We start from the raw sequence: 13391 nt of genomic DNA, 5'->3' as shown, positions 1-13391 counted from the left end.
AGAACAGATAAACAAGGTTAGAGGGCAATCTATCCAATTTCAAAGCTTATTGTGAAGATTAATAAAGTGTGGCACTGTTGTAAGGATAGACATATTGATCAATGAAACAAACTAAACAGACCAACACAGATGCTCATGTGATTTTTGAAAAAGGGCACCAAAGCAATCTAAAGGGAAAAGGGAAATTTTTTAACAAATGATGCTGGAACAACTGGATATCCGTATAGAAAACAAAGTGACCCTCAAATCTTTACCTCATACTATACAAAAAAATTAATTTGAGGTGGATCAGAGAGCTAAACATGAATGCTAAAATAACACGGCATCTAAAAGAAAACATGAGAATAGACTTATGATTTGGGGGTAGGCAAAGATTTATTAGATAGGACACAGTAAGAAAGAGTATTCAGACAGAGAAGGCAGCATGAGCAAAGGCCCTGGAGAAGGAAAGAGTTTGATTTTTTTAAGAACTGAAACAAGGCCAGCATGGCTGCAGTGTGCTGCGTGAGGAAGAGAGTGGTAGAGTTTAAAACGCCAACTGCTACAACGATCTTTATAAAAACCCTGCACTTTAAGAGATGAAAAGACAAGCCGCAGACTGGGAGAAAATATTTGCACATCACATATCTGACAAAGGATTTAACTCTAGAAAATATAGAGAACTCTCAAAACTCAACAATGAGACAAACAAACAACCCAATTAAAAAAATGGGCAAGATATTTTAATAGACACATGACCAAACCAGATATACAGTTAGCAAGTAAGCACATGAAAAGATGCTCAACATCATTAGTTATTAGGGAAATGCAAATTAAAACCACAATGAGATACCACTTCACACCAATTAGAATGGCCAGAATTGAAAAACAAACAAATAAACAAAACAAACAACCTGATAATACCAAGTATTAGGGAACACAAAGAACAGCTGGAACTCTTCTGCACTGCTGGGAGAAAAGCGGAATGGCACAGCCACTTTAGAGAAAAGACTGGCGTTTCTTGAAAAGTTAAACATACGCTTATCAAATGCCCCAGCAATCCCACCCCTAGGTATTTACTCTAGAGAGATTAAAAACTATGGTCACACAAAAACCTGCACAAAATGTTTATAGCAGTTTTTTTCATGGCTGCCAGAAACTGCAAACAACTCAAACATCTCTCAACAGGTGAATGAATAAACAAACAGTGATATAACCACACAATGGAATATTACCCAGCAATGAAAAGGAGCAAAGTACTAATACATGCAGCAACATGGAGAAATTTCTAAGTGAAAGAAGCTAGATTTAAAAACATACACAGGGCTTCCCTGGTGGCACAGTGGTTGAGAATATGCCTGCTAATGCAGGGGACACGGGTTCGAGCCCTGGTCTGGGAGGATCCCACATGCCGTGGAACAGCTGGGCCCGTGAGCCACAACTACTGAGCCTGCGCGTCTAGAGCCTGTGCTCTGCAACAAGAGAGGCCGTGGCAGTGAGAGGCCCACGCACCGCGATGAAGAGTGGCTCCGGCTTGCCACACCTAGAGATAGCCCTTGCACAGAAACGAAGACCCAACACAGCAAAAATAAATAAATAAATTAATAAACTCCTACCCCCAACATCTTCCAAAAAAAAAAAAAAAATACACGCGCACACACACACACAAACACACATTATCTGTGTGTATGTATTGCATCATTTCATTTATACGGCATTCTGAAAAAGGCAAAACTTCAGGGATACAGAGCAGAGCAGTGGTTTTCTGATAGAGGGGATGGGGAAAGGGTTTGAATATAAGGGAGCACCATAAAAGAATTTTAGAGGGTGAGTTAACTGCTCCATATTCTGATTGTGGTCAAAGCTCACAGAACTGTACAAACAAAACAAAACAAAATTACCCTATGTACGTTAAAAATAAAACTTCACCAGTCATCTCATCTCCTGCTTAAGGATTTTGCCAGGTTCCCCACCACCTACTGGAGAGAATCAAAAGTTCTTAGCCAGATGTCCAAGGCCAGGCTTCTCCCAGAGAGTACTCTATACCCATCCATGCTCCCTCTGCAACTCCAGCGGGCAGAAACTTCAGGGCTCCAGGCCTCAGGGCCTTTGTTCATGCTGTTCCCTCTGCCTGGAATCCTCCTTCCCTGGCAAACTCCTATTCGTTTCCCCAAATGTGGCTCAAACGTCACCTCCTTGGATAGTCCATCCAAAGTGTCTAGCGCTAAGGTTGGGTCCACAGAAATGCAAAATGCAGCCAGGGCGGGCAGACTGATGTGGTTCAATGTCCAGTACTTAACGAGGTGGTGGCCAAATTACATTTTAGATCAAAGTGTCTATATTCCAAAAGGGTTATCATGCGGGAAAAGCAAGAGAGGCAAGGAACATCTGTCCAGCTTCTCTTAATATGGCTTATTTTAACCTAAAGAAAATGATGAACTGGAAACTCTCAGGAGATGGAAGTCCAGACAGGGTCCAGCTACTCAAGAGGGAACCAATCCTCAAGTTCTGCCCCTTTGGGGCCTCCAAAGCACACAACTCATCCTAAGTTTCTCCCATGCCTCCATGTCCCTGTGTCACAAGTCCACAGTGAAGAAGCAGTTCCTTCCCCACGCCCAGACAGATGAAGCCAAGAGCGAAGCCCCAGAACGCCACTTAAGAAAGATTTCTTAGGCTATGGCTCTGCGAGTCAGAAATTTAAAAAGCGGGGTTTCAGCATCATGCAATTAATGCAGCAAACATTGATTTCTGCACCATAAGAGGCCGGTTCATTAATTCCAGATGCTCCCACCAGTCAAACCAAGGCTCGGCTTCTTTGCAAGATGAGGCAAGTGAGAATACTGAATTTTAAAATTCCTTTCTGCAGCAACCTTTATTACCAAACAGAGCATAAAACCCACCCACCCAGACTGCTTAATTCTTCCTAAATAATTAACAACACCTGCTCACCTCCCTGTTTATGTGGGCAAAACTCACAATGCTGCTTGGCACCCAAGTGGTCTCTCCTTCTTATGACAGGAGAGACCAGTTAGCCCTCAACCTCGGCCTCCCCAACCCAGCCCTGAAAAACCAGTGTATTTGCTTAGTCCAATATTCCTCTATGCCTCCCAATACCAGATCTCTTGACTGGATTAGATTTTTCTCTGAATCACCTTTGAAAGGTAAAGACCCAACAGGGACTTCCTGATAAAGATATCTGGGGGCTCTTTGAGGTGAAAAAGAGAAAAAGATGTCCCTTGGGAGAGCCATTTTCCTTTGGAGGAGGCTTCTGCAAGTTGAAACCTTCCTTTTCTTTCCTTTCCTTTTTTTTTTTTTTGTAAGGTAAATTTCCCTTCAGGGGAGTTGGTGGATTTAGCAAGATTCAAACTCTATAATTCAAGCCCAGGAAGGTGCAGGAATTGACCAACCAACTGTTGGGTTTTCTTGTTAATCAATAGAGCCTTGCTGCTCAGTGTGGTCCACTAAGGTGGCTCATCATCCCCCGGAGTCTGTTAGAAATGTGGACTCTTGGGCCCCATCCAAGTCCTAGTGAACCAGAACTTGCATTTAAACAAGAATCTAAGGTGATTCGTGTTCATGTGAAAGTTTCAGAAGCACTGGATCAGGTGGTCTGTTTCAGAGAAGTGATAATGAGGAAGAACCATTGCCATATCTGCAAGGTGAAAGTAATAAGAATACTTTCTGCTTGGCCTGCCCCAAGCTAAGATGCCCGGCCCTGCTATTCCAAGAACCATTATAGCCCTCAGATAAAACCTTCCAACAAGGCTGCCAGCTGAGGTCATCAGGCCACTGACCCAATCATGACATCCTGGCATGGTTCAGAAAACCCCAAACCACAAAGCCCACAGTACTATCCAAAGGGTGGCCCCTGGACCAATAGCATCAACGTCACCTGGGCACTTGTTAGACATGCAGAATCTCAGGACACTCAAGGCCTACTGATTCCCCAGGCATCACAGAAGCTCTCCAGGAGAGTCCTATGCACTCTCAAGTTTGAGGACTACAGACTGAGATCTCTGAACCTCATGCTGATATCTGGCAGCCACCAGGCTGTTTTGAGGGACTCCTTCAGTTGGACTCCAACTCTACTTGGGCCTTGGAGATGGTGGGGAGACCCACCATTGTTTTCTAAATGAAGAAGAAGTTGGGGGAAAAGAATAAAAGTGAATAAATCGTTCCCAGTGGGTCATTAACCTGTTACAGGGTTGGGAAAGTGATGAGGTGTCTGGAATCCAAGTTCAAAGCCACTGCTTTGAACCAACAATGAGTTTCTCCGGCGAGAGGCGTCAACAGGCCCGACCCCTCCCCTCACCTGTACCCCATTCTCTCAATTTCTTTATTCAAGAGCAACTCAGGGATGAAATAGTCTTTTGAATGTGTGGGTTCCCTCTTCGCCGCCCCCCTCCAGCCTTCTCAGTTATCCTGGTGAATGCAGCGAAGATTTCATGCACCAAATACCATCCGGCTCCAATTGTCATTTCAGGATTCGCACCATTTTAATGAATGCCAAAACTGTTTTTTCACTTGATAGAGCCTGACACGACCAACAATCACAGATTAGAGAGAAACTTCTTGCTTTTCAACAAAGGTTAATAAATAGTGACAGCATTAAGTCTATTCTGATTAACTATGCTGAAAGATATTACTGCTGTTTGTAACATGAAATCATTATTGGATTAAGCACAGCATATAAAAATGAAATGTGAGTTTTAATCTCAAACACAGACATGCACGCTGCTCAGATAAAGGCGAGGTAACACTCAGAGGCTCATATTAATTTTTAAGTTGCTCTGATGAAGGGATATTATCTGTCATTTGTCTGGTCTGGATTTGATGGTCCCTCAGTGAACTCTCTTATTGCTCCCCCTCAAAAGATACTAAGAGGCAAATAGCAGTGATACCCCCGCAACACACCCACCCTTCACTAAGCTGTACCACACTGAGAGGCTGAAAAAAGCATGGCAGGACCCAAATAGGGATTGATGGACCACAAGTGGCTTCACTCTTCTGGGGGTTCTTTGACTTCAAAGACCTTCCCCAAGAAAATGCCAATCCCAAGTAAGGGGACGGGTTGAAGATGGGGGAGATCCACCCTGGTTTTCTAAATGAAGAAGTTGGGGGAAAGGAATAAAAGTGAATGAATGGGAACTCCCCGGCAGTCCAGTGGCTAGAGCTCCGTGCTTCCACTGCAGGGGGCACAGGTTCGATCCCTGGTCAAGGAACTAAGATCCCACAAGCTGCGTGGTGCGGCCAAAGTGAATAAATGGCACCCAGTAGGTCATTAACCTGGGACAGGTTTGATGGAGGAGTATTAAATGACACCTCAGGGATATGCTCAGCTAGATCCAATGGAGAGAAACTCTACGGGATGAAAGCCTTAGTCAGCAGGAATAAAAGAGAGGAAGAGAAGGAGAGTGAGAGGAGGGTGGGGCAGAAATAGAGAGGGGACAAAGACAAAGGGAGGGGACACAAAATAAAATATGAATCGATAAGTCCATACTGAAACAAATTAATAATTGAATAAATAAATAAGTGAGGGAGAAAGAAAAGCTCTTCAACTCATAAATGTAGAGGTAATGATGAAAAGAGAAAATCACCATTTGGCAAACACTGCAGTAATAACTGTTTCAGGCAAGAAGCAATGATGGATCTAAAATTAGTGGGCAAAAGAATTACTAACAGAGTATTTACATTGTCTCAAAGTGTTTCCCCACAAGATACTTATTAATTACGAAGGAAAAAAACCCAATAAGTTCACAGCAGAGAATCCCAGCAGACAAAAGTGACCAAAGTTAACATCACTACTAATGGGACAGATGGTCACCATGTGCCTCCTGATATGATGCATGGAGAAGGACACAACATCACTCCTGCAGCATTTCTGCCAAAATGCATAACCTGAAGCTAATCATGAGTAAACATTCCCAAATCAAGGGACGATCTACAAAATAAAAGGCCAGTTCTCATCACAAGTGTCAAGGTCATGCAACCACAAGAGCACTGTGTATTACAGTAGAGAGAGGCCCCAGATTCTCCTTCACCGTGACACAGTCCCTGAAAAGTCTACTTGAGATTTGCGCATCAAACAGTTCTCCTTCACTTAGTCCCACAGGGTGTCTCCCTGCAACCAAGCACTGAGCACAGAAATACTCACTGAATGAATAATTCAATGAATAATAATCAGCTTAAACCAAAAAGGATTTTTACTGGCTCACATGACCTGAAAGTGTCAGGTCATCTGACTTCAGGCATGGCTGTATCCAGCAGCTCAAATGATGTCATCTCATCCTACTTACCTCCTGACTCAGCTTTCCTCTGTGTGGGTGGGCTTTGTTTTCAGCCAGGATTCTCCCTTGGCAGCTCTCTTTCACCAGCATGGCAACTCCCAGGGAAAGAAAGCACCTCTTTCCCAATAGCTCTAGCAAAAGTCCCAGGATTCACTCTGTTTTGACTGAATTGGGCCCGTGCATTTTAATCTGTTCCATATTAAAGGACTAAAGAAACATGACAATTAAATGCAGTGCATGATCCAGGACTGGATCCTAGACCAGAAAAGGAAGCTAGTAAGTAATGGGAAAAATTTGAGTAATATCAGTACACTAGATTATAGTGTTGTATCAATGCTAATTTCCTCATTTTGTAATTGTTCTGTGCTTATGTTGAATGTTTATGTTACGTTATATTAATGTTAATCTGGGTGAAGGGAATATGGGGAATTCTCTGTATTATTCCTGCAACTTCTTGTAAATCTTTTTGAAATAATTTAAAAATAAAAGTTAAAGAATAATATTTTTAAATATTCCCTAATTACTCTACCTCCAAAGGTTCCCTCCAGACAACATTTCAGAACACCTCTTATTGCAGAGCACTTAGAATTATAAATTCACTTATTGCTTCTTTGCTGAATGCAGTCTCTCTTGCTGGTTTGTGAGCCCTCTGAACACATGGCACTTTCCTACCAGAGGGAATCACTATACTTTCTTTACCATCCCCTTCTTTTCCCATGTAGTTTTTATTACTTTCTATAGTTACATATTCATCTGCACTTGGCTCATTCATTCATCTGTCCAGCTAATAAATAGCTGAAGGCACAGGTGTGCCAGGTAAAAGCTAGATATTGAGAACCCAGCAGTGATCCAAGCACACAAAATTTCTACTCTTAACACAGCTTTACTCTGTCTCCACCACCAGTCTGAAATCTCCAGGGCATAGAGCCATATCTGCTTTGTTTCCTGCTTTGTCTCCAGTGCCTGTTACATAGTTAGCAATCAAAAAGTGCCCACTGAATAAATAAATGGATGAATGGCAAACACACCACCACCACCTCCTCCAGCACCTACAGCAGACATTGTTAATTGATCCCAGAACTCTTTCCCATTGAGCCTGGCCAAACAGGCATGCAATGCATTTGCCTAAGAGCACAGAAGAAGCCTTGGTTAGCATCTGTTTGAGACAAGAAGAAATGAGGGGCAGAAGGCAGGAAGTCACTGGCCTTAGAGCACTGACAAAATCCAGTGCCCTGACTTCTAGCCTCTACAGGTTCCACTGTCCCACGAGGTAGGAGACATTTCCACAACAGCAGTCAAGTTTTAGGCAACTGCTGGGCCTCATTAGATCTCACACCAACCTCCTTCCTGGCCCCTCGTTCTCCTCTCCTGGTTCAATCCAACTCAGGGGGGCAAGCATAGAAACATTCCCCCCAAACAGGGTTACCGTGCCCATGTTTCAGAGAGCAAGGAAACTTAATGAAAGTGGCCTCATGAGCTGAGGAATCCTGCACAAAGCTTAATTCTGCTTCAGACACCCAGGGACCTCCTGAAACAGGGACCATGGAGAGCTTGCCCATCGCTATGCCAGGGTGTTTGGCACTTAATTATACTTTATTTTCTATTTTCCTCTATTTGTTTCATGGCTTTACAGCCAACTTAACCCTCTCCCCACCAAACCATGAGGTAACCAATAGTTGCAGATACAGGGAAGTTCCACCTCTGAAAGGCAAACACGTCCCAACCCCTCTCCGAGCCTGTTTTCCCATTTGAAAATGAAAGAAGATGTTGTGAGGTCCGAGTGCCCTGGGTTCAGATCCTGTTTTGACCACTTCCTCTGAATGTGGGCAGGTACCTAATGCTCCCTGCCTCAGTTCCCCCATACGTGAAATGGGTCGATGCTGTGAGGATCACTAGGGAATGTGGCTGGAGAGCGTCCAGCTCAGAGAGCAAGTTTGAAAGACAGTAGATGTTACTCCCATATAAATTCCCCCTCATTTCTCACCTTGTGGGAACTTCTAGAATCACTGGCTTCTCCATTTCACTGGGTGAGCCTTGGGGGTGCTTGACAAATATTCCCGGAGTTAAATTTAGACTTGTGGGTGGACTTTGTACAGAGTGTCTGCCCAGGTGAGCACCCCAAGGTCAGGGATCCAGCTGCCTTGGACACCTTTGCATTGTCACTGCCTTGGGTGCTGCCTGGCACAAAGGGATTTTGGGTATAAGACCATTTATTTGCTTTTCATTCTTACATAGTTTTAATATCAAGCATTTGTTTTCTCATTGAGGTTTGCAGGTCCCACCCCAGGCCTTTCTGCTCCTTGTACTCTCTGGCCCCCACCTGAAGAATGGGCATTTTGCCTGCCATGCAGACGCCCCCATCCCTCCAAACTCCCCTGAGCCAGAGAGGATGTCGTAAATATGATCGCAGCTGTGACATCAGGCCCTGCCCAGGTGAATCCTGCAGCTCCCTGGAACTCCTCAAGGCAATAAAAGAACTTAGCTGGGAACATGGAGCAAAGAATTATAAGTGACGTCTGCATGACATCTTCGCCTGACTGAATTAGGCAAGGAATCTGAGGAAAGGGGTATGTGCCCCAGTCAAGTGTCAAAAAGGTTTCCGCAAAGGAGAAACTTATGTGGCCCAAGGACTCGTATGACCCACATCAGGTGGGTGGGCTAGTGAGGAGTCTGTGGGTTTGGCCACAAAGGAGGAGGCTTGCCTGGTCTAACCAGGCCCTGTGGGTGATTCAAGGGAAGGGGTGAACGACACAGAAGAGTATACATTCGGGTGCACCAGTAAATGTTACAAAGAGCCTCAGTTTTCTCACCTGTAAAACGGGGACAGAGTGCAGATTCAATGAGATGGTGTAAGTCAACACTTAGCACAATGCCTGGCTCACAGTTAGAACTCAGCCAAGGGAGGAGGTGCGATGTATTATAATTGCTTCTGAATTTCAGACAGAACAAATGGGCCCTGATGCACAAAGCTCTCCATCAACCATTTTACCTGAGTCGCTGGCCAAACAAAGACCAACAGCCCCTCTTCTGCCACAACCTCACCCCTCCCAGTCCCCTCCCCCACACACTGGACAGTAGCTGGTCTCCCATCTTGCCAGAGGTTCCCACACCTCCCTGCCTTTGAGCCTATGGACTCCTGGAACAGAAAAGTGTTTCCCACCCCTCCCCCGTTCTGTCACGCGTCAGCATTTCTTTCATTCAAGGCCCTTCTCTTGGAAGTCTTCCAGGATTGCTTCCATCAACATCCACCACCCGCTCCCTGGCACTCCCATGGCATCCTGCTCCTCTATCATCAAGTAATACAAATTATTAGTTGTTAATGTCATCAATGCAATCAGAGCTGCCATTAATTATCACCAAGAAATATTCTCAATTAATCCTCTGAATTACCCCATGCAGCAGGTATGCTCTCCCCACTTTACAGAGAAGGAAACTGAGTCATAGAAAGGTAAAGCCACTTACACAAGGCCACCTAGCCAGGAGGTGACAGACGCAGGCTTGAATTTGGGTCTGTGTAGCTCCAAAGTCCTCACTTTTCTCCAGATGAGCGCCGGAAAAGGCAGCTGAAGAGGTGGGAACCCGCATGCCCCATCTTGAGGGGACAGGGTGAGTGTGGTTGTGAGTTATAGGCCCTGGAGGGAGCAGCAGAGCTGTGCACGTGCATGCACACACATGTACACACACACACAGCTTCTTTCTGGCTTCCCCGAGCAGCCCTCTCCTGAATTTCAGAACATCTCCCCTTCGCTGAGTCACCTTCCTGGGAGGAGGGGGAGAGAAATCAATACTCTGTTGCCTATCAATTCGGTTATCAAGTCAACCAGCACTGGCCCCCAAGGCCACAGCCAATCATTCCAAAACCCCCAAACCCCATTTCAATACAGTTACAAGAACATTTCCTTTTAATCACCCCCAAATATTTCTGAGGAGGCAGAAATAAATAAGACTGCCCGGAGGAAGACCAGGCGCATCTTTACATGGAAGGACACAGTGCAGCGTGCAGGGGCAGCAGGCCCTGAGCTCAGTGGGGACCGTACAACCCTCAGCATGGCTCCTGGGTCTATTGTGGGGGCAGTGATGGGCCGCTCACAGGGCAGATCACCAAGGGTGGCTACTTAGAGGAGAGCAGGTCACAAGACATGACAGCAAAAACCCAGCCAGGAGAAACACCAAGACAGAGTCCTGCTCACCCTCTGTGTGAGACAAATGGCCCCTCACCCCTACCCCTTCCTTCTAAACAGGCGTCAACATTCCCTGAGGGCCACACTGGGCTGCAAGCTCATGTGGTCTCAAAAAGGACAGCCAATGTGAAGATCAAGGGCTGAAATGGGAGTCAAGGTGAGTGGGGTGGGGAGCCATTCTGTGACCCTGAGAGTGTCTCTGAAGTTCACTGTGCTGCTGTTTCCTCCTCTAGTAAATAGGAATGGAGTTTATAATCCCTCTCTACCTGGTGACTCTGAACACAGCACGGTAGTAATGATAACGGTGAACAGTCAATGAGCGCTTGCTGTGTCCCAGGCCCTTTCCTTAAACCCACTGTGTGAATGATCTCATTTTACAGACAAGGAACGAGTAGCATAGAGGGGTGAAGCAACTTGCCCCACGTCACACAGCCAGAAGGGCACAGAGCTGGGATTTGAACCCGGGAAAGCCCAGCTTCTGAACTGAGCCCCTACCCCCTTTCCCATCTCCTCCCTGGCCTCCTGAGAGGTCCAAGTCTTTGGGACTCAATTACAAATGAACAGTTCAGCAAGATGAGTCCTGGGATTCCCTTTGGACCCTGCTGACCCATGACCTCCCATGAGCCATCCTGGGATTTGGCTTCTAAATTAAATCCTTAATGCCCCAAATCCACTAACAAGCACTTATTAGGCACCTCTCAAGTTATTTATATTATGTATGGGGCAGGAGAGAGAAAGGTAAGAAATGAAACTGGCCTGTCAGGGATTCTGGCCTACTTGACGTGAACACAATGCAGCCAGGATGCAGCTGAATTAGATACAAAGCAGGAAAAAGATGATTGGTGCTCCAAGAGAGAGAAAAATGCAAAGAACGATAAAGGCAAAAAGAGAAGACTATAGATAGAAGCGATGGAGCTCAAGCAGGACTTGAAAGGCAGGTAGGTTTGGGATACGCAGAAGAGAGGAGGGCACTCTAGGCGGTCAGAACAGCTTGGGCAAGTGCAAGGATCCAAGCTGGTCCAAGTAGAGTGAATCCTGGGACTTTTGCTAGAGCCACTAGGAAAAAAGGGGCTTTCTTTCCCTGAGAGTTGCCATGGTGGTGAAAGAGAGCTGTCAGGGGAGAACCCTGGCTGAGAACAAAGGTCACGCACACAGAGGAAAGCTGAGCTAGGAGATGAGTAGGATGAGATAACATTTGAGCTGCAGGATACAGCCATGCCTGAAGCCAGATGACCTGGAACTTTCAGGTCATGTGAGCCAATAAAAATCCTTTTTGATTTAAGCTGGCACCAGGTGAGTTTCTCTCATACAAACACAAGAGTCCTGCCCATTACGGTAGAGAGTGGCCCCGAATTCTACCTCACTGTGACACAATCCCTGAAAAGTCTATTCGAGATTCACACATCATCAGTTCTTCTCTTTCACTTGAGTCCACAAGGCGTCTCCCTGCATCCCGGCACTGAGCACAGAAAATATTCACTGAATGAATGACATTCCCCCCACAGTCAATGCTTACCTGTCCGTCAAGGTCATATTCACTGCCTCGAACCCATTCCCTGGTCTTTGAGGTGTGGGATAGTGTCTCAGTTTTCTGCCATCACCCTACCTCTGGCCATCACAATCACAGTTAAGCGATTAACCCCAGGAAATGTTCCATGCACCCACAGCTCTGCAAAGTGTGCATCCCTGAAGGGGAGGTGCCTAGATCAGGCCCCCTCTTCTGGGGGAAGCTGCCACGTTGTGCCTGAATCCAATCACTCCCTTAGCTGCAGTAAACTCGGGAGCATGATCCATCCACCCATCCAAAGAGCATTTGTTGAGCAATTACTACACACCAGACACCTTTTGCTCAAAGCGTCTGAATGAGTCTGGTTATAGAAATGAGCATGGGGCAAAAACCCTGGGGAGTTTCTCTTCCATGAAACAAAGAGGCTCCGCCCACACAAGCAGATAAGACCCTGAAGATAAGAGTAGTGTCCCCCACTAGACAGGAAACGTACAAACTTATATGCTGCCAACAATAATAAAATGTTTTCCTCCTCCTAAAAATACCCCCTCCTTGCAGACCTCAAGACATCGAATTTGAACCTTCTCGATATCTGTTAAACTGGCAAGGAATGTTCCCTTGCAAAAAGATGAAATAAGAATCGTAGTAATAACAACCACCTTCTTAAAAAACCGTTTACCATGCCAGATGCCAGGCTAAATGTTTTAACTACATTTAACTACATATTCCTTTGAACCCTTGCTACAACCCTAAGAAGTGGGGAATTGGAGGCTCAGAGAGCTTAAGTAAGTGGCCTGAAGTCACAGAGCAACTGAAGGAACCAGAATTTCTACCCAGATCTGGAAGATTCCAAAACATCTCCGGCCCTCAGCTTTTTCCTTTGTAAAGTAGAAATAAGTAGGACTTACTTCAAAAGGTTTGTACGTACACTAGATGAGATAATGCCCATAAAGTGTTTTAGGACACAGCCTTACTCACGTGAAGGGCTTTGCCCAGCCAAATGGAGTATTTCATCATCAGTGTGCCCCTGACATGGTTTAAGGCAGGTGGGCTCAGGGCACCATGCAGTGCCAGGCTGGGGGAAAACAGCCCTCTGTAGTCGGCTCTCCCCTCTGCTGTCTGCCGCCAATGCTCAGATGTCAGTTGCCTTTTGACAAATGCACAAAACAGTTTAGGGTGCCCACAGACACCACAAGCCCAAGCTTGCTGGATCCACCCCGGCAGGGAGAACTGCCAGGTGGCTCTCTTGCCGGTTGGCTCTCACCCCTGGCTGCTGCCCAGAGTGACTTAACCGAGTCTGTACCCGCCTTGCCAAATCGTTGGAGGAGAGACAGCACAGCATTTGACCCAGCCCACCCATGCAGAATACCCACCCCATAACCCATGCCATGATGCCCTGGGCACTCCCAGCCAGATGCCTGGCACACAGCAGCTGCC

General features: G+C 45.8%; 1 protein-coding gene across 2 annotated transcripts in view; it reads right to left on the bottom strand.

Annotated features, from left to right (window-relative positions):
- The window catches only part of CUX2 (cut like homeobox 2), a gene marked incomplete at both ends in the record, with an annotated part of 264482 nt that overhangs the window by 189538 nt on the left and 61553 nt on the right, over positions 1 to 13391 (bottom strand). The window contains one exon of one of the 2 annotated variants that reach the window (XM_079717841.1): positions 12933 to 12971. The exons of the other annotated variant lie outside the window; for it this stretch is intronic. Coding sequence (XP_079573967.1) covers positions 12933 to 12971 — 39 coding nt within the window. Of the gene's footprint in view, positions 1 to 12932; positions 12972 to 13391 lie in introns of those variants that run through there. 2 annotated transcript variants of the gene reach the window in all.

The sequence above is a fragment of the Hyperoodon ampullatus genome (assembly GCF_949752795.1).
Source record: "Hyperoodon ampullatus genome assembly, chromosome: 13".
Taxonomy (NCBI): Eukaryota; Metazoa; Chordata; class Mammalia; order Artiodactyla; family Ziphiidae; genus Hyperoodon; species Hyperoodon ampullatus.
The sequence above is the reverse complement of the archived record's forward strand: the minus strand, read 5'-3'. Positions and strand labels throughout refer to the sequence as shown.